The 22,147-nt window shown below is 48.5% G+C and overlaps 1 protein-coding gene across 1 annotated transcript in view; it reads right to left on the reverse strand.

The window, feature by feature from the left end:
- KLHL22 (kelch like family member 22) overlaps positions 1–22,147 on the reverse strand; it is a 54,036-nt gene that overhangs the window by 16,411 nt on the left and 15,478 nt on the right. Inside the window, exons 3-5 of the mRNA XM_010368997.2 lie at positions 15,204–15,369; positions 8,478–9,196; positions 1,418–1,610 (exon numbers count right to left, since the gene is read on the reverse strand). Coding sequence (XP_010367299.1) covers positions 1,418–1,610; positions 8,478–9,196; positions 15,204–15,369 — 1,078 coding nt within the window. The remainder of the gene's footprint in view (positions 1–1,417; positions 1,611–8,477; positions 9,197–15,203; positions 15,370–22,147) is intronic.

Consider the following 22,147-nt stretch of genomic DNA (forward strand, 5'->3'; position numbering starts at 1 on the left):
GACAGAAATCTGTGTGGGCTGTGTGAATGACCTGGATAAAGAGCTGGATCCACTGAGGAGACACTAGCCCTCCCCCCCTGAAGTCAAAGTCTAAGTCCCTGGGGGGATTGGGGGTCATGAGAGATACTGGAAAGAGGCTTACAAAGGCCAGAGCTCTTGCTAAACTCCCTAAGGCAGTGCAGGTAGAACCTGCCCTCTATACCATCATCTGCCTCTTGGGAATCCCCAAAGGTGTACCTGGCCCATAGCAGGTGCTCCACAAATGCTATGCCAGTACTAGCAGGGTGCATACCCTGTTCTCGGAAGCTGAGACCCAGGAAGTAGGGGACCAGCAAGGACTGTTCCTTCCCTGGGATCCCATGTCTGGTTGTTACACCAGGCCCGAGTACCCCAAAGCCATAATATAAAAGAGAGGCACCTCCCTAAAACATCACTTTTCCACAATGAACATAATTTTAAACATCTTCAAATTGGAATAAAGGTATTATATAAGATGCACATGATTTTGTTTTCTTTTCAAGTTGTCCCAATATTCAAACATAGGATTTAATATAAAAAACAAAATCTTAGGCCGGGCGGGGTGGCTCAAGCCTGTAATCCCAGCACTTTGGGAGGCCGAGACGGGCGGATCACGAGGTCAGGAGATCGAGACCATCCTGGCTAACACAGTGAAACCCCGTCTCTACTAAAAAATACAAAAAAAAAAAAAAAAAAAAACTAGCCGGGCGAGGTGGCGGGTGCCTGTAGTCCTAGCTACTCGGGAGGCTGAGGCAGGTGAATGGCGTAAACCCGGGAGGCGGAGCTTGCAGTGAGCCGAGATCCGGCCACTGCACTCCAGCCTGGTCGACAGAGCGAGACTCCGTCTCAAAAACAAAAACAAAAACAAAAACAAAACAAAAACAAAAAACAAAAAAACAAAATCTTAGAGTGTTTCTTGGCTCTGGAAGGCCCCACCCTTCAGGGGACCTAGAGGGAAGAGGTCTGAGGATAGGCCAGTGAGCTGGGCTACTGAGGGCCCTCACCTCTCTCAGGGCCCCTTCCTGTTTAACATCTCTGGAAGTGTCCCAGCTCATCTCAGCTGCACAAAGAGCAAATGTTCTATCCACATTTGAACTACAAGGTTAAAGCAGCTTGCCAGGGCCAAGGTGGTGTGACAAGGTCTCAGCATGTGAGATTCACAAGTGGGGTGCAATTCTGAGCAATGGGGTCTGGATCCTTGATAAGCCTCCCCAGGTGGGCTGGCTGAACCTCATGGGGCCTCATCAATGCATTCAATGCAGGGTCTCTGGAGAAGCATGGATTCTGCTCACTGAGCCTGTTTCCCTGACCTGGGACAGGTCTTGACACCTGGGCCTCTCACTCTTTGCACATCCTGGGGAAGGAAATTAGGCAGGAGAAGGCCCCTCTTCTTCCTTACCTCCCTCTTGAGTGGAGCCACGTATGCCCAGCAGTTGGTGGCAGGGTCGTAGCGCTCCACAGCATTCAGGTCGTTGTGGTAGTCACGGCCCGCCACAGCGTAGATGTACCTGCCTACAACACACACGGACAGGTCGGCGTGCTCCTGCTGCAGGGACTGGATCTGGAACCAGCGGTTGTGCCGTGGGTCATACCTGTGCCAAGATATAAGGAAAGCACAGCACTGACTAGGCATGGAGGCTGCCCCGCAGGCTTGCACCTCTTGTTCTGGTCCCATTTCTGTTTTGCCTCAGCCCAGCGTGAACCCTCCCCAACTGCCCCACATACCAGTGCACACCGATCTACAGCCAGGCCCACAGGCTGTTACACACCTGAGCACAGGTGCTTCCCCAAACACAGAATGGAAGGAGTGGCCAGAAGCCTTCTGTGTTTCCATCTAACTGTCCACCTGGGCTGTCCAATGGCTTTTTTGTTTTGTTTTGTTTTGTGAGACTGGGTCTCTCTGTCCCCTAGGCTGAAGTGGAAGTGGAAGTGCAGTGGCACAATCATGGCTCACTGTAGCCTCAACCTCCCGGGCTTAAGTGATCCTACCACCTCAGTCTCCCGAATAGCTGGGACTAGAAGTGTGCACCACTATGCCAACATTTTTTTTTTTTTTTTTGATAGAGACAAGATCTTGACACCTGTGACATATATTGTCCAGGCTGGTCTCAAACTCCTGGACTTAGGCAATCCTCCTGCCTCAGCCTCAATGGCTATACAGAAACTTCCATCTCACTTACCTCATCTCATCGTCCACACAGCCTTGCTCCCACTCAGGAGGGCCTCTAAATACAGCCTCTCCACTGGATGGGTGTATCAGCCCCTCACTGGCCTCCTGGCCTTGAACTTCCCCCAGCACTCCATCAGGAGTGGTCTGCTCAGGCACACCCTGCACACAGCACCCATCATACCCTCAAGCTTTGTCAACAGCAGCACACAAGGCTCTAGTCATCGTACTTTCACCTCCTTCCACCATGCTGCCAGCCCCGAGTTTCCTGACCTCCCCTCCACTCAAAGTCTCCCTCTCTGGGAAACTGGGAAGGGTTAGCTCCCACCCTGGACTGCAGGCTCTGTAAGGGCAACGTGTATGAGATTCCAGGGATCCCCCATGGGAGAAAAGGCACTGGACTCGCTGCAGCAGGCCCATGAGGGTAGAGGAGGCTGGCTAAGACCCAAGGAGGGCTCCTGGGCTGAGCACCAACAGGGAGCATGGCCTGCAGTGTGGAGCAGCGATGATCATAGAGGCATGAGGGGCCAGGACCCAGTGAGCTCAAAGCCAGTGTCGGAAGCCTCCTTGCCCAACAGCCCACAGATAGTTATAGCCTCTTTCAGACAAGTGTTTTTATTTCTCCAGAGGAAGACCTATTCCAAAGAGAACAAGTCTAACTTCAACTGGCTCACAAGACAGTAACCAAAATTTTCTTTGGCCTGTGCCCTATGCTGGTCAGTGAAAAGATCAGTTTCATCCTTTGCTCCAAAGCACAAGTTAGCTGTGCTCTGCTGCTGCTTCCTCCAGCCCCTGCAGCGTGGCCAGCCCCTCCCTGCCTACCAGGAATGCAGCAAACAAGAGCCTCAGGAGGCAGGGCCAACAGAAGAGGGAACACACACCTGGGTGCCCCTGACCTGGTGTGAATCCTGGGCTCTGCCCTGTCTAGCTGGGTCTGCCTGGGCATCAGTTTTAATCTCTTGGAGTTCACTCAGTTCTGCACCTGTCCAATGAGGTGGTATCACCTGCCTAGAAAAGCTATCAAGAGGAATCACAAAAGACGAGCATGAAAAGGGTCCTTGTTAACGTGGGGGTTCTAATGGATCAGGGTTCATTTCTATATCCCTAGAACTCAGTATAGCCTTTGGTTCAGGACAGATTATGTTCTATCTGCTGAATGAATTAAACACAGGAATAAGATTACCAGCAATGAATCATTCATTCACTCTATCAACATTCCCAGGCCTCCCACTGCGGATGGGGCACAGTGCTCAGCACTACATCCAGAGGGAGCCTCAAGAGGTCAGGGCCCTGCCTTCCCCTGCAGAATGGAAACAGGCTAACCAGAGCAGTGCTCGATATAATGACAGACATTGTGAAGGAAAGGAAGGGAGGTAAGGAGATGAGTGACCTGCTAGTCAGCAGGGCCTGGGGAGGGCAGAGCTTCCTTCCAGTGATCAGGAAAGGCCCCCTGAGAAGGCAAGGTCTGAGACCTGCATGACCTGGGGCACAAGCCAGAATAAGGTCTGGCTAGGGACCAGCAGTCCAGGCTTGGGACACAGCACTCACAGAGGCCCCGTCAACTGGCTGGGATGGTGCTATTCACTGCCTTTCCTATGCGCCGAGCTCCTTCACGTACAAATCTTTCCTCTCTTGTGTTAATTCTGGCTCAATCAACATCTGCACCCCAAGTGTCTGCAACCAGAGTGAGATAGGACCCTCCATGTGCTTCTGTTTGCTCCTTCTCGTCTATTGTCCTAACAGCTTTTTAAGCTGAGTTCATGTGGATTTGTGGCTTCAAATTTAAAGACACACACAGGGCCGGGCACAGTGGCTCACGCCTGCAATCCCAGCACTTTGGGAGGCCGAGGCGGGTGGATCATGAGGTCAGGAGTTCAAGACCAGACTGGCCAATGTGGTGAAACCCCATCTCCACTAAAAATATAAAAAATTAGCCAGGCATGGTGGCGTGTGCCTGTAGTTCCAGCTACTCCGGAGGCTGAGGCAGGAGAATCACCTGAACTCGGGAGGCAGAAGTTGCAGTGAGCTGATATCATGCCACTGCACTCCAGCCTGGGTGACAGAGCAAGACTCCACCCCACAAAACAAAACAAAAAAAAAAGGACACCAACAGTGATACCATATGTCAATAATTTAGACATAGCCAAAGTTCCACTGATTTCTTATTTCCCTGTTATGTCCTGTATCCCTCCTTCCTCTTTATTGAATTAATTTTCTACTTTATTAGAATAAGTCCTCAAGCAATATTTTTCTAATAAAAATAAGCTTTATTTTTGCAAATAAAGATATAAACAATTTTAGTTATTGCTATGGACTAGATGTTTGGATTCCCCCAAAACCCCTATGTTGAAGGCCTAACCCCCAATGTGATGCTACTGGGAGGCATGGCCTTTGGGAGGTGATCAGGTCATGAGGGTGGAGCCCCATCATGGGCTTAGTGCCCAAGACTACAGCTCTTTCTCTCCACCATGTGAGAACACAGACGGAAAGGGCCCTTACCGGGACTGAACTGGCCAAAACAATGATCTTGGACTTCCTAGTATCCAGACAGTGAGAAATAGAGGTATGTTGTCTAAGTCACTCCATCTGTAGTATTTGTTATAGCAGCTGAAACTGACTAGGAGAGTCACTTTAACTCAGATTTGTATCATCCTATTTTAAACTCAGACATGAACCCTAGACCTGGTACAAAAATATTCTGGAATTCCTGTTAAATTCAGTAGACTGTGGCCAGATGTGGTGGCTCACACCTATAATCCCAGCACTTTGGGAGGCTGAGGCAGGTGAATCACGAGGTCAGGAGATCAAGACCATCCTGGCTAACACGGTGAGACCCCGTCTCTACTAAAAATTCAAAAAATTAGCTGGGCCGGTGGCAGGCACCTGTAGTCCCAGCTACTCGGGAGGCTGAGGCAGGAGAATGGCGTGAACCCGGGAGGCGGAGCTTGCAGTGAGCCGAGATCACACCACTGCACTCCAGCCTAGGAGACAGTGAGAGTCCGTCAAAAAAAAAAAAAAAAAATTAGTAGATTGTTTTTCTTCTATATTTCCATGACTTAAGCATTTGCATGACTATTAATGTTTTAATGTCTATTAAATTTTTTAAAATAAATTAAATGTACTGACTGGGCACGGTGGCTCATGTCTGTAATCTCAACACTTTGGGAGGCTTAGGCAGGCAGATCACCTAAAGTCAGGAGTTCAAGACCAGCTTGGTCAACACGGTGAAACTCCATCTCTACTAAAAATATAAAACAATGGCGGGGCATGGTGGCTCACACCTGTAATCCCAGCACTTTGGGAGGCTGAGGCAGGTGGAACACCTGAGGTCAGGAGTTCGAGACCAGCCTGGCCAACATAGTGAAACCCCATCTCTACTAAAAATACAAAATTAGCGGGGCGTAATGGCATACACCTGTAATCCCAACTACTCAGGAGGCTGAGGCAGGAAAATTGCTTGAACCTGGGAGGCGGAGGTTGCAGTGAGCCAAGATCACACCATTGCACTCCAACCTGGGCAGAAAAGACTGAGACTCCATCTCAAAAAAAAACCCCCAAAACAAAAAAGTTAGCTGGGCGTGGTGGTGGGTGCCTGTCATCCCAGCTATTTGGGAGGCTGAGGCAGGAGAATGGCTTGAACCCAGGAGGCAGAGGTTGCAGTGAGCCGAGATTGTGCCATTGTACTGCAGCCTGGGTGACAGAGCTAGACTCCTCTCAAAAAAAAAAAAAAAAAATTAAACATACTTTAAAAATATCAGCAGCCATGAAAATGCCCAGGGAAAATCATATTATTTAAAACAAAATTTTTTAGAGACAGGGTCTCACTCTGTTGCCCAGGCTACAGTACAGGGGCATGATCATAGTTCACCGAAGTCTAAAACTCCTGGGCTCCAGCGATCCTCCTGCCTCAGTCTTCCAAGTAGCCAGGACTGCAAGCACGCGCCATCAGGCCCAGCTAATTTTTTTTTTTTTTTGGTAGAGACGGGGTCTCGCTTTGTTGCCCAGGCTGATCTTGAATTCCTAGGCTCAAGAGATCCTGCTGCCTCAACGTTCCAAAGTGCTGGGATTATTGACATGATCTGCACATAGCCTAAATTATTATTTTAAGTAGGGTCAGGGCACATAGCAGCATGTAACCAGCTACTACTAGGTATACCATGCAGTTGGTGTTCAGTAATCCACAGGGCTATGGCTATGGGAAAGGTACAAAGAATAATGTAGATAATATAGATGCAAAGAAAGAAGGAATGAAAGAAAAAAAGTGGTATCTTGGAGACAAACACCATTTGCTCCAAGAGAGGTAAGGTTTTTAAATATGCGGTTTCTGTATCAATGCTTTAAGATATAACCTGGTAAGTAACTCATCAAAATGCAAAGCCTAATTTACTGCAAAATCTTGTTTCCTTATATTCTAAAAGCCTATAGCTTTTAGAATTCACCAGTTCTAAGGCTGATGAAATGAGAAAGCAGAGAAAGATCCAAACTCTTAGAATATTCAAATTAAGGATTCATGTGGAAGTTTTGAGTCCACTGGAAGGTTAATGAAGCCTTCATTCTGGAGAAATGATACACCCCTGGGTTAACCAGTAGGGCTGTGGTCCTTCCCACCACCTCCACTCTGTGGGTTCCTACTCTCTCAAGGCAGGTCTTGCCGACCCCACTTGCCATTGTGATCCTACTCTCAGACAGGAGTTTGGGACTGGTTATTGGTTACAGGGGCTAATATTAGCATTACCCAGAGTTCAGCTTTGGTCTCACAAACACCCCTTCACAAGAGGAAATTCATACTCCCACTGTAAGTGAAAGTGAGATCAGTGGCCCATAGCAGGTGGACAGAGGACAGGGGCAGGCAGAATCCCTAGCTGTCACCCCCCAGGGACAGTTCTGTGGAAACATCCAGCATCCCTGCTGGGCACACAGCTGTCTCTACCTTCTGCTAAGGGTCAGAGGCCAAAACACTCTGGAGAGATTGGCTTTGCAGGTCTGTAGGTTACTCTCAGCAGGGTGGTCTGGCCTTGGCCCCCCAACTGGGAAACCGAGTCCCCTAAAAAAGAAGGTTTAAGGTTTGGCCAGAGGGAAGTCTGAACCTGGTGTGGCCACACCCACTGGGGGGACAACTTTTGTTTAGGGAGGAAATGAAGGTAGCTGTTTCCTTTTTTCTGAAACCTGCCCTTCCTCATACTTAACCACAATGTGTTATTGCCAACCTCTGAGTCTCATCAGCTTAACAAAGGAGATCACTTCCTGGGGCCTGGAGTAGAGAGGTGGCCTAGAAATGGTCTTCTCCTCCTTGGCCAGGATCACTATGCTTGATTCCAAGTGGCATGGCCAGGCCAGGCCCTACCCCACCCTGATCCCAGCAAACAGAAACATGAACACGAACTCAGTCAGCATCTAGCTCATGGCTGCTGGAAATAGTTGGCAATCTCTCTCTCTCCAGCACAGCTCCGTCTTTCAGCATGAAGGGTGGGGAGATTTCTCACATGCACCAAGGTAGGGTGGAGGGATCCCTGGAAATCTAATGGTAGTTGAGGCTGGTGGGCTTGACCCACTGTCCCTTGCTCTGCTCAGAAATGCATTTGTGAGATCACAGCCTAAGTGACTGATAGAGCCAGGCGCATCCTACAGACCACAGCAGTCCACAAAACCCTCTCTCGGGAAAACTGCCTCCTCCCAGGGGAAATTGTGCCAAGTGTGTGGCTGACTGCAGGGTAGAGCGAAAATGCAGCATGAGGCTCAGTGATGCTTGTTGGCCTTTACCACTCCCCTGGGCTGAAGACTGCATGCTGCTCAGGCACAGCAGCAGGAAGCCTATTCCATTAGCGAGCAGGTAAGAGAGAAGAAAGAGCAAGGCAGACTGGCGAAGGGAAACTGAAACAACGTGCATCAAAGCTGAGAGAGCACGATGGAGGGCGAGGCTGCCCACCTGGCACTGCTCCTAGGTCCTCTCCATCCCAGTCCGACTGCCTTTCCTGCTGTGAGCTCCCCTCCCCTCCCATCTCCTCCTGCACAATACACTCACAACCTAGCCCACCCCAAAGAGGCCGAGCAGGGGTCCACGGTAAGTGGGTTTCTGAGGAGTAGAGGACATGCAGGAAAGAAGGCAATCCGGATGTCCCCTTCCCTTATCTCACTGCTGTCCACCTTCTCTGAATTCACCCAGACTTTATTCCACAATGACAAGTGACGCTCATATGAAAGGCTGGGGGAACCTGAGCAACTCTCTCAGCCCATGACTTCCACACCCTCACATCACCTGAAGACAAAGGGACCAGCTAGCACCCTGTCCTACCTCCAGCATCTGGACTCTGCTCGAAATCCTTGGACATTGTTGTCCCCTCCAATCAAGTACACGAAGTTGTTGAGCACCGCGATGCCCTGGTTGGACATGCGGGGGGCCAGGGAGGCAGTGAAGTGCTTCCACTCTCCCAGTAAGGGGTTTAGATACTTGGCCTGGTCGCTGAGGACAGTGGATGGCGTGGAGTGAATGCCCCCAAAGCCCACAACGCACTGGAAGTCCGACCGCAGCTCTGTTTGCGGGCTCTGCAGGCTGGGCTGTAGGCTCTCGTTCCGGTGGTACATGAGGGCGCTGGCCACTGTGTCCCTCAATGGGCTGGGATCCAGCTTGTCATGCAGCCGCTGCAGGACCTCAGCTTCCATCAGCGGAAACCGCACTGTCTCAAGGAGCTTTGGGGGCTCGTGCAGCGAGATCTGGTCAGCCTGCACCTGCTCCAGGCTGTAATGGTAGAGAAGGGCTCCCTCGTATACCTCGGTCTCGCAGGAGACCTCCAGGCGATTGCTGCTGAGGAGGGAGTAGACCTTCTCCAGTGGAAGCTGGCGGTACTTGTCAGTCCGAGAGAAGGCCACAAAGTTTTTGAGGATGTAGGTGTCCAGTTGCTCAGTCAGGCGGCTCAAGTCAAACAGCTCTGCCAGCCGGTAGACATCAAGAATGTTCTCTTCGTCCACCCAGGACATGAGGAAATCACAGCAGAAATGGATAATTTCTGGGATCTGCAGAGAGAATGACACCCATTCAAGCCTTGGCTGGCGAACAGCATCTGGGGGCGGGAGACAGAATGATGGCAGAAATACAGGCCCTTGTGGGCCAAGCAAAGTGGAAAGGAAGTCCTCCTTAATTGTTCCCAACCTTTTCTGACACACTGGAGACTGGGGCTTTACTGCAGACTGGGTTTAAGTCCTGGTTTGGAAACGTACCAGGTGACAGGATATACAGCATGTTTTGTTGTTTTGTTTTGTTTTTCTTTGAGATGAAGTTTCGCTCTTATTGCCCAGAATGGAGTGCAGTGGCGCAATCTCGGCTCACTACCACCTCCGCCTCCCAGATTCAAATGATTCTCCTGCCTCAGCCTCCCATACAGAATGTTTTTAACCTCTCTAAGCCTCAATCTCCTCATCTATCAAACAGGGATCATTAAAGTGAAGAGGAGTATGATGAAAATAAGAGAGCACATAGGAGTGGACCCTTGATATATGTCAGCTCCCTCTTAGATCAAAAGTACTGGCTCAGCCAGGCATGGTGGCTCACGCCTGTAATCCCAGCACTTTGGGAGGCTGAGGCGGGTGGATCACGAGGTCAGGAGATCGAGACCAGCCCGACCAACATAGTGAAACCCCGTCTCTACTAAAAATACAAAAATTGGCTGGGCGTGGTGGTGCGCACCTGCAATCCCAGCTACTCAGGAGGCTGAGGCAGAAGAATCGCTTGAACCCAGGAGGCAGAGGCTGCAGTGAGCCAAGATCGCGCCATTGCACTCCAACCTGGGTGACAGAGTGAGACTCCATCTTAAAAAAAAAAAAAAAGTACTGGCTCTCCAGAAAAGCAGGAAGCAGCACGAACGGTTACTGTGTCATGTATCTGTGGTTTGGAAAGGACCTAAGACCACCCCCATCCTTACCCTAGGATACTCTAGAAGAGGCAGGCTCTCTCCAAAAGTGTTGGGACCAAATGCAAACCCGGCCTTTTCCCCCTGCCAGAACATCCACCCTGGTTCCCTAGGAGTGCTCAGAGCTTCTCAGACACCTAACCAGCACCAACCCAGAAACCTGACTTAGAATTCTTTTTCTTTTTTCTTTTTAAAATTTGAGACAGGGTCTTGCTCTGTCACCCAGGCTGGAGTGCCATGGCAAGATCATAGCTCACTGAAGTCTCAAGCTTCTGGGCTCAAGTGAGCCCTGACTCAGGGTTCTTGAGGTCCCCAGCTGGGTCAAGACCCACTTGACTCCAGTAAGTGCAGGGGCTCCCAGGTGGCCACATCAACCCTTCCCAACTGTGGGGAAGCACTAGTGGTTTGAAAGGACGGCAAGAGAGAGAATAGCACTGGAGGGAGATGGGAATGAGGCCACAACCAGCAGGCTGTTAAAGGCCACCCTGTGAACAGACAACCAAATCTTGGAGAATAGAAGACAAAGGGAAGAGCCCTAGGGAAAACTGCCTGGGAGAACAAACCAGGTGTTGACAAATTCTTTAGGAAAGCAGGATTTTAGAGGTTCAGTGGGGCCCCCCAGTGCCTACCTCCTTTCTTTCCGAGTTCAGATTGAAAATGACAGAGTATCTTGACCTCTCTGTGACCCAGTCAGCTGCAGGTTTTCCCAGCAGGCTTGAACCCCAACCGGGCCCTTGAACATTCCCAGGCACTGATAAAGGCATCAAGGTTGCTACCCAAAACACTGAAAGAAAAACTGGTTCTGGCCCTGAGACAAATTCCTTAAACCCTAATTGAAACTCCATACCCTAACCCACTCCGTGGGCAAGCCTGGGTAAAGCCTCTCTTTTCCCTTGTCTGTCTTGAGGACATGCTGCACCACTCTATACATAAGTTCCCCTAATAAACGCTCTGGCCAGATCACCTTGGTGTTTGATGCTTCTTTCTTCGGAATCCCAAACCAGCTCCATTTCAGGATGCTGTGGGGTCCCCTCTTGTGGGAACCCCCCTGCTACCAACTCCAGTCATGGGTTCAGTGCAATAAATCAGTTTCTCTAAAAATGGGAATACCTGGCTTATCCAGGATCATCAATAAATTAACCATTATACATGGAATAATTCTGCTGGTATTTATTTATTTATTTATTTTTAAATTTTTATTTATTTATTTATTTTTGTTGAGACGGAGTCTCGCTCTGTCGCCCAGGCTGGAGTGCAGTGGCGCAATCTCGGCTCACTGCAAGCTCCGCCTTCCGGGTTCACACCATTCTCCCGCCTCAGCCTCCCAAGTAGCTGGGACAACAGGTGCCCGCCACCACGCCCGGCTAATTTTTTGTATTTTTAGTAGAGACAGGGTTTCACCGTGTTAGCCAGGATGGTCTTGATCTCCTGACCTCATGATCCACCCGCCTCAGCCTCCCAAAGTGCTGGGATTACAGGTGTGAGCCACAGCGCCCGGACAAGGTATTTAAAGCTTATCAATAAATACTAACAATAACTTTTTTAAAATTCAAAAGACATCTAATATTGCTTGCAAGGTGACATGCTAAGGGCTGGATGGGACCTACCAAATGTCGGACAGGTATGTGCCTACACTACGTATCCCCGTGGTACTTTGCTCGGCCCTGACCATCTTCTGTGCCTACACGACGTATCCCCATGGTGCTTTGCTCGGCCCTGACCATCTTCTGTGCCTACACGAGGTATCCCATGGTGCTTTGTTCGGCCCTGACCATCTTCACTTGACCTTCTGTTTTTCCCCTTTGCCAGTACTTCTGCTTTGCCACTTCTTCCCAAATGACTAGGTTTTCCTAAAATTCTGGTTTGTCATGGGCCAGGGTCCTGAAGACCAAGTTTTGGGCAGAATGTGAGCACAAACAGCCCTGAAGAAGCCTGGGCAGGAGCAGCTCCTTGAGAGGACCCTGCTGATACTCCTTTCAGTCCTATTTTTAGAGCAGTGGGCCTTCTGCTCAGTGAAATCTCACAGAGGAACCAGCCTGGGCTCAGGATGTGCAAAAGCCCCATAAGAGGCTCACAGAAGGGACTGCATGTGCTTGGGGCAACCCAATAGGACAGTGTTACTGGGTATCAGACTCAGGCCTCTGGGGACACCGTGAAGAGTCTGGTCCCAGGCCTAGTGCAGGGCACAACACATGGGAAAGCCCCCAACAGTCACTAGCTAACACACAATCCTACAGGCCTATGGACTTGACATGGTCATGCCAAGTAAAACCTACTATAAAACAATATTGCAAAGAAGTCTGATTTTTTTTTTTTTTTTTTTTTTTTGAGATAAGCTGGCATGTAGTAGTATGATCACAGCTTACTGCAGTCTCCACCTCCTGGGGTCAAGTGATCCTCCCACCTCAGCCTCCCGAGTAGCTGGAACTATAGGTGCATACCACCATGCCCGGCTATTTTTAAAAAGGTTCTGTAGAGATGGGGTCTCACTTTGTCGACCAGGCTGATCTCAAACTCCTGGCCTCAAGCGATCCTCTCACCTTGGCCTCCAAAGGTGCTGGGATTACAGGCATGAACCTCCAAGCCCGGCCCAGAAGCCTGATATATTAAAAAACAAAGCTAGGCTGCTGCCCCTGAGATGGCCTCTGAGGCACTAGGGGAGATGACCCAGGGCTGTCGGGAGCACTGGCCAAACCGACAGAGAGAGACTGCAGGCCTCCAAGCTGACTGGTGAGAGTGAAAGTGGTGTTAGGAAGATGATCTGGTTTCAGTGTGTGTGATCGCTGCAGGGAGAAGAAGGAAATGGCAGAAATATAGAGATGGAGGCCAGGGAAGGAAATGGAAACACAGAACAGAGATGGTTACAAGCAATACTGAGAAGGACGACCTGTCCTCACTTGGACACAGGGAATTAAGAAGGTGGACAGGCTCAAGGAGTCACTGAGGTTGAGCCCAGGGAACTGGCAGGATGGTCACAGGACACACAGAGCAGGGGGACTGGCAGGGGAGCTCCAGGAGAGTGGCAGGTGTGGAGGAGGAGATAGGACGGCTGGAGTTGAGCCATGCTGGGGGAGATGTTTCAAAGGCAGCTGAATCAGGAATTAACTGCTGCCAGGGTGGAGAACTGGATGAGGGTTCCCAAAGCGAAAATGACAGGGATGTGGGAACAGAAGAGATCTCTAAACAAAAGAAGAGGGGGAAATTCTTTTGTTGTAAAACCCAACTCCATCTACTCACCATGCAGGTATGGTGAGACAAGTCAGTCATCTCAGATCAACCCACCCAGCATCCAGGTCCTAACAATCTGAGAATAGGGCACAGGGAGGCCGCCAGGGCCTTGTTACATGGGGTGGCACCTCCATATGCCCCCGAACAGGTTGGTTTTCCTATGACTTGAGTGTTTTTTCAATTGCGCCAAACCTGCCCTCATGGGAAGAAAGGTCAAAATGATGAACTTAGCATAGCATTTTGTTTCACTTTTAAGAAATGTGGGAAGAGGTGACTCTCAACTCATATCAGGCCTCTGATTGACAGCTCAAAGGCACCTGCAGGCCCCATCCTGTGTAACTGCACCCACACCACTGAGAATAACCCTCCAAAGCATAAGTCACACTGTCAAAGCCTCAGAAAAGTTTTTGAATTCTACAGGAAAACAAGTACTTAAACTTCAATAACAGGTTGGGCACAGAGGCTCACACCTGTAATCCCAGATCTTTGGGAATCCAAGGTAGGAGTATCACCTGAGGCCAAGAGTTTGAGACCAGCTTGGGCAACATAACAAAGCCCCATCCCTGGCTGGGCGCAGTGGCTCACATCTGTAATCCCAGCACTTTGGGAAGCCAAGGCAGGTGGATCACCTGAGGTCGGGAGTTCAAGACCAGCCTGACCAACATGGAGAAACCCCCATCTCTACTAAAAATACAAATAAAATTAGCCGGGCATGGTGGCACATGCCTGTAATCCCAGCTACTCAGGAGGTTGAGGCAGAAGTGCTTGAACCCGGGAGGCAGAGGTTGCAGTGAGCCGAGATCGTGCCACTGCATGCCAGCCTGGGTGACAGAGCAAGACTCTGTCTCAAAAAAACAAAAAACAAAACAAAACAAAAAAAACAAGGCCCCATCCCATCCCTATAAAAATATATATACATATATGTATCAGCTAGGCACAGTGGCATGCATCTTTAGTCCCAGCTACTCAGAAGGCTGAGGCAGGAGGATTACTTGAGCCTAGGAGGTGGAGGTTACAGTGAACTATGATCATGCCATTGCATTACAGTCTGGGTAACAGAGTGAGACCCTGTCTTTTAAAAAAATAAACAGGCCAGGCGCATTGGCTCACACCTGTAGTCCCAACACTTTGGAAGGCTGAGGTGGATCACTTGAGGCCAGGGGTTCAAGACTAGCCTAAGCAACAAAGCAAGCCCCTATCTCTATAAAAAAAAAATTTACAAATTAGCCAGGTGTGGTGGCGCATGCCTGTAGGTTCCAACTACTTAGGAGGCTGAGGCAGAAGGATTGCTGGAGTCCAGGAGGTTGAGGCTGCAGTGAGCTGTGATTGTGCCACTGCACTCCAGCCTGGACGAGACAGACAGCTTGTCTCCAATAAATTGAATGAACGGATGGATGGATGCATGCATGCATGGATGGATGGACGGAGAAATAAATAGATAAAGTTCAATAACAAAAAGCATATGTTTTCAAGAGACTGAAGTGGTCCAGTGCAGGGACAGGCAGGAAGGGCCCTGGCAGCAATGCTGGTGGACGCTCTGCATTGCCAGACCCCAAAGCACACAGGACGTCTGCATGCAGCCTCAGGTCAGCCTACCTGCTTATGTGCAGGATGCTTTCAATGACAGGGAGACTCAGACAGTGGGGAAACAACCAGCAATAGTGAAGAGGGCAAAGGCAGAGGGCCTGGGGTGTCTGAAGCAGCTCTGTTTTAGCTCCAGGGCACAACTCCAGAGTCCTCCCCACTTCATGGCCTTCTTCACTGCTTGGTCTCCTCACACTCCTGACCCATCTTCAAGCCAATGCTAGTGCCTGGCAGGCATCATGGGCATCTCAGGGAACCCCACCTGGGTGTGGGTCTGCCTTGCTAGATGAGACATGCCTCACCTGAAGTTGGCAAGCAGCTACCAGTGTCTCTTGCACATTGCTCAGGCTGAGCTCCAGCTCGGAGGTGTATATGAAATGTAGGATTTGGCACATAGCATTGTAGGACACGCCGTGGATCAGGACCTCTTCCTGTTCCATTTCTTTCAGTCCCCCAGCAAACATTCCTCTGAAAAGTGAAGACACAAGAAAACTGAGTTATACCAACAAGGACTCAAGCCCAGGTTGCCAAGACTGACAGTATTCAGAGAAGAACCTGGCGCTGGTGGCGGGGCCTGGGGAGTGGGCTGACCCACTCTGTGCTCTGAGTGAACTGTGTGCATGCATGAGCCATCCCACAAAAGGATCCTGACCAAGTCTGGGCAGCCATCCTGGAAATTGTCCTGTTTCCCTTTTCATGGGCCCAAGGAGTCCCATATGAGCCTCGGGAGGGGAGGCCACGCACAGCTTGCTTCTGCTGTGTTCATCAGTGCAATTCCTGGATCGGAGCAGTAGCAACTCCAGAGCACATTTCAGAGCAATGAATTAACGGGAAACTAATACAAGTCGTTTCATTCAATGTATATTTATGGAGTTCCTACCAGATGCCAAGTATCATTCAAAGAGCAGAAGGAGGCCAGGCACGGTGACTCACATCTGTAATCCCAGAACTTTGGGAGGCCAAGGCAGGCGGATCACTTCAGCTCAGGAGTTCAAAACCAGCCTCGCCCACAAGGTGAAATAGCATCTCTACTAAAAACACAAAAATTAGCCGGGCATGATGGTGTCTCCTCTGAGTTCCTCAGATGGAGGCTGAGGCAGGAGAATCGCTTGAACCCAGGAGGCGGAGGTTGCAGTGAGCTGAGATCGCACCATTGCACTCCAGCCTGGGCAACAAGAGCGAAACTCTGTCTCTCAAAAAAAAAAATACAGCATAGGTTGTAGTGAAAGTTCCCTTGCCTCTGCTCCCAGATATCAGTGAGTTCCCCTCCCAGGGCCGCAGTATTCCCAGGGCAGTCACATTCCACATCTCACTTGGCTTTTTTTTTTTTTTTTTTTTTTTTTTGAGACGGAATCTCGCTCTCTCACCGAGGCTGGAGTGCAGTGGTGCGATCTCAGCTCACCGCAAGCTCCACCTCCCAGGTTTGCGCCATTCTCCTGCCTCAGCCCCCTGAGTAGCTGGGACTACAGGCGCCCACCTCCATGCCCTGCTAATTTTTTGTGTTTTTAGTAGAGACGTGGTTTCACCATGTTAGCCAGGATGGTATCGATCTCCTGACCTTGTGATCCGCCCTCCTCGGCCTCTCAAAGTGCTGGGATTACAGGTGTGAGCCACAGTGCCAGGCCTTCTTTTGGGGGGGCGGGGGGGAGATGAAGTCTCGCTCTGTCGCCCAGGCTGGAGTGCAGTGGCATGATCATGCAACCTCCGTCTCCTGGAATCAAGTGATTCTCCTGCCTTGGCTTCCCAAGTAGCTGGGATTACAGGTTCATGCAACCACACCCAGTTAATTTTTTGTATTTTTAGTAGAGACAGGGTTTCACCGTGTTAGCCAGGACGGTCTTGATCTCCTGACCTCGTGATCTGCCCGCCTCCGCCTCCCAAAGTGCTGGGATTACAGGCGTGAGCCACTGCACCTGGCCCGGTTTTTACAATAAAGCTTGGAGACTGATCCATGCCCATGTACACAGGACTGCTTCACTCTTTGCAAAGACTGTCTCACTTTTTTTTTAAGATGCAGTTTCGCTCTTGTCACCCAGGCTGGAGTATAATGGCGCAATCTCGGCTCACCGCAATCTCCGCCTCCCAGGTTCAAATGATTCTCCTGCCACAGCCTCCCGGGTGTAGATGGGATTATAGTCGTGCGCCACTATGCCCGGCTAATTTTTGTATTTTTAGTAGAGACAGGGTTTCACCACGCTGGCTAGGCTGGACGCAAACTCCTGACCTCAGGTGATGCACCAGCCTCAGCCTCTCAAAGTGCTGGGATTACAGGCGTGAGCCACCATGCCCAGCCAGCTATCTCACTTCTTTAACCCATTCCTACAGGGGTACATTTAGGTTACTTATAATTTCCAGTTAGTTCACATTATAAATAGCCTCACCCTTACAACATGCTGAGTATGCATATGCCAGGATTAAGTCCCACAAATACAGTTGCTGGGTCGAAGGGTTTACATACATTTATACTTTGATAGTATTGTCAAGTCACTCTTTTTACATCATTCCTAATAGCAGGGACTGGTGCCTGCACCCTCTACCCCCAACCCAGGAAGATACCACCTCTAACTCACTACCACGAGAGGGAAAAACCTCATCACAAAAGGTACAGAAAATGTCCTCACATGTTAAAGAGCCATTTCCATTTTCTTTTCTGAACAGTTCAGATTCTTAGTCAGTTTTCTATTAGACTCCGTCTTATCAATTTGAAGAAATCTGCCCCTTTTCTGATGAGGAATTTCCCCTACCTTATGATTCTGTATTGCTTTTTTGCCATGCAGAAATTTGTCTTTTTTTTTTCTTCTTAAGTCTAGTTAAGTGCAGTGAAAGTAGTAGAAGGTGAAACAGTAAAACCTGGAGTTGGATCTGTGACTGTGAATAACCAACTGAGGTAACTCACTACCTTCGGACCAGTCTAGCTTCGTTTTCAATGTGATCAAATTTATCATTTACTTGCCTACGAGTTTTGTGTCAAACTTAGAAAGGCTTTTTCCTTCTGAGATTATTTAGAAAACATTTCCCATATTTTCCTCTAGTGTTTTTACTATTGAATCTTTCACATTTCTTTCACATTTAAAACTGTTGATCTACCTGGAATTTATTTTGGTGTAAGGTATGAAGCAAGGGTCCAACTTTGTTTTTCTAGATGGCAACTCTGTCTGTTGTCTTCCCTCCTTTCTCTAATTTTTTTTTTTTTTTTTTTTTTGAGATAAAGTTTCACTCTGTTGCCCAAGCTGGAGTGCAGTGGCGCGATCTTGGCTCACCACAACCTCCACATCCCAAGTTTAGGAGATTCTCCTGCCTCAGCCTCCCGAGTAGCTGGGATTACAGGCATGTGCCACCACAGCCAGCTAATTTTGTATTTTTAGTAGAGACGGGGTTATCACTATGTTGGCCAGGCTGATCTTGAACTCCTCACCTTGTGATCCACCCGCCTCGGCCTCCCAAAGTGCTGGGATTACAGGCGTGAGTCACCGCACCCGGCCCCTTCCTCTAATTTTTGAGGCCATCTTTATCACATAGGACAGGAATAGTCTCCTTTCGTTAGTTTTGTTTTCAACCATTTCCTGGTCACTGCTTGCTTTTTACATTTGAATTTTAGAATCAAGTTTCTGTAATTGCCCCAAATAAACCCTCTTGGTATTTTGGTGGGTTATGTTAAATATCTAGGTTAATGTAGAGATAAACAGCATTTTCATAATGGACACAGTGGACCTTTTTAACTGTCCAGCCATCCTCTGGGTCTATTTGGAGGTCTTACAAGTCATCTTCCTACAGACCTGGCACATATTTGTTACATTTATTCCCAGACATTTCACTCCATGCATGGCCAAGCCCTCGGGGCACTTTCCCATGCTCTTTGTAGTGATCTGGTTGGCTCTCCTGGATTTTCCAGGACTGTGCTGATACATGCACTTCTCCTGTCTGGTTCTTCTGCTGGCACCTCTGGGACTATATTGGCAGCAGTGAAGATGGCAACATTTCAAGCACTGCCCGCCCTGAGCAGGGTGTGGGTGCTGATTGACACAGATTTTTTCTTTTTTTTGAGACAGAGTCTCGCTCTTGTTGCCCAGGCTGGAGTGCAATGGCGCAATCTCGGCTCACTACAACCTCCGCCTACTGGGTTCAAGCGATTCTCCTGCCTCAGCCTCCAAGTAGCTGGAATTACAGGCATGTGCCACCACGCCCGGTTATTTTGTATTTTTAGTAGAGACAGGGTTTCACCATGTTGGTCAGGCTGATCTCGAACTCCTGACCTCATGTGATCCACCCACCTCAGCCTCCCATAGTGCTGGAATTACAGGCATTTGCCACCACGCCCGGTTATTTTGTATTTTTAGTAGAGACAGGGTTTCACCATGTTGGTCAGGCTGATCTCGAACTCCTGACCTCATGTGATCCACCCGCCTCAGCCTCCCATAGTGCTGGAATTACAGGTGTGAGCCACCACGCCTGGCCTGACACAAATGTGTATCATTTTAAGAAAAAAAAAAATCTTATAATCCTTTGGGGGCTGAGGCAGGAAGACGGCTTGAGGCCAGGACTTTAAGACCAGACTGGGCAGCCGGGTGCGATAGTTCACACCTGTAATCCCAGCACTTTGGGAGCCCGAAGCAGGTAGATCACTTGAGGCCAAGAGTTCGAGGCCAGCCTGGTCAACATGGTGAAACCTCGTCTCTACTAAAAATACAAAAATTAGCTGCATGGTGGTGCACACCTATAATCTCAGCTACTCGGGTGGCTGAGGCACGAAAATCACTTGAACCTGGGAGGCGGAGGTTGCAGTGAACCGAAATCGCACCACTACTCTTCAGCCTTGGCAACAGAACAACATTCTGCCTTAAAAGAAAAAGAAAAAGAAGGAAAAAAAAAAAGACCAGATGGGGCAACACAGAAAGACATATCTTAAAAAAAATTAGCTGGGCATGGTGGCATGCATCCATAATCCCATCAATTTGAAATGCTGACGTGGGAGCATTGCTTGAGCCCAGTATTTTGAGGCTGCAGTGAGCTATCATGACACCACTGCCCAGCCTAGGCAACAAAATGAGACTCTGTCTCCTAAAAAAAAAAAAAAGTTCACTGCATGGATCATGAATGGAGGAAGGAGAAAGAAGATATAAGACATTTTGGGTACAATCAGGAAAATTTGAACATGGACCCAGTATCAGATGAAATTATAGAATGATTACATATTTCTTTTTCATTTTTATTTTTTTAGAGACAGGGTTGCTACGTTGCTCAAGCTGGACTTAAACTCCTTTGCTCAAGTGATCCTCCCACCTTAGCCTCCTAAGTAGCTGGGACTAAAAGCACTCGCCATGGAACATGACTCAATTATAAATTTTTGATATTATGATAGTATTATAGGTATGTCAAAGAATCTCCTCATCCTTAGAGAGGTGAACTGAAGTTTTTAGAGATAAATTGTCATGATATCTATAACTTACTCTGAAGTGAATATGCAAAATGTTAACTGATGAATTGAAGCCAAGAGTACAGGTGTTCACTAGACTTAACTTTCAACTTTTCTATAGGATTTAAATATTTCAAAATAAAAACCAGAGAGAAAAAAGAGCCCAAAAGAAAAATAAAATATATAGTCACTCCTTTTTATTGTTTTTATTTTTTACCAAAAAAATTTACCAAATGTAATTCTTTTTTTTTTTTTTTTTTTTTCTGAGACAGAGTTTTGCTCGTGTTGCCCAGGCTGGAGTACAATGGCACGATTTTGGCTCACTGCAACCTCCGCCTCCCAGGTTCAAGCGATTCTCCTACCTCAGCATCCCGAGTAGCTGGGATTATAGGCATGTTGGCCAGGCTAGTCTTGAACTCCCGACCTCAGGTGATCCACTCGCCTCAGCCTCCCAAAGTGCTGGGATTGAGTCACCGTGCCCCGCCCACACTTAATTCTTTAAACATTCATTTTTGGGGCCAGGCGCGGTGGCTCATGCCTATATCCCAGCACTTTGGGAGGCCGAGGTGGGCGGATCACCTGAGGTCAGGAGTTCGAGACCAAGTTGGCCCACATGGTGAAACACTGTCTCTAGTAAAAATGCAAAAATTAGCTGGGTGTGGTGGTAGGCACCTGTAATCCCAGCTACTTGGGAGGCTGAGGCACAAGAATCGCTTGAACCTGGGAGGTGGAGGTTGCAGTGAGCCGAGATGATGCCACTGCACTCCGGCCTGGGTGACAGAGTGAGACTCTGTCTCAAAAAAAATAAAATAAAATAAAATTCATTTTTGGCTCACTGCAGCCTCAACCTCCTGGGCTTAAGTGATGCTTCTGCCTCAGCCTCCCAAGTAGTTGGGACTATAGGCATGCACCACCATGCGTGGCCTGACACAAATGTGTATCATTTTATCACTACTTTTCTGTAAGTCAGGAATTATGTCAAAATAAAGATTTAAAAATTTTAAAAAGTTGTCCACACCTCCTATCCATTAGGATGACCACTATCAAAAAACAACAAAACAAACAAAAAAGTAGGCTGGGCATAGTGGTTCACATCTATAATCTCATGTCCATAATCCCAGCACTTTGGGAGGGTGAGGTGGAAGGACTGTTTGAGCCCAGGAGTTTGAGACCAGCCTGGGAAACAGTAAGATTCTATCTCTACAAATATATTTTTTAAAAAACTGGCCAGGCACGGTGGTACATGCCTATAGTCCCAGCTACTTGGGAGGCTTCAGAAGCATTGCTTGAGCCCAGGAGGTGGAGCTATGATGGTGCCCCCGAACTCCAGCCGGTGTGACAGACCAAAATCCTGTCTCAAAAAACAAAACAAACAAGAAAAACAGAAAATAACAAGCTTTAGCAAGGATGTGGAGAAACCATAACCCTTGTGCACTGTTGGTGGGAATGAAAAGTGGTGCAACTACTATGTTCCTCAGAAAATTATCAATAGAATGACCCAGCAATTCCACTTCTGGGGATATAGCCAAAAGAACTGAAAGCAGAGTCTCAGATATTTGCACACCCATGTTCATAGCAGCATTATACGCCATAGACAAGAGATGGAAGCAAACCAAGTATCCCTTGGTAGGTGAATAGACGAACAAAATGTGGTATATCCATAAAATGGCACACTATTCAGCCTGCAAAATGAAGGAAATCATGTCACATGTTATAACACACATGAACCTTAAGGACATGATGCCAAATGAAATAAGCAAGTGATAAAGGGCTAATGCTGTGTGATTCTACTTATGAGGTACTTAGAATAGTTTAATACATAGAGACTGAAAG

Source organism: Rhinopithecus roxellana, chromosome 13 (assembly GCF_007565055.1).
Source record: "Rhinopithecus roxellana isolate Shanxi Qingling chromosome 13, ASM756505v1, whole genome shotgun sequence".
Lineage (NCBI taxonomy): Eukaryota > Metazoa > Chordata > Mammalia > Primates > Cercopithecidae > Rhinopithecus > Rhinopithecus roxellana.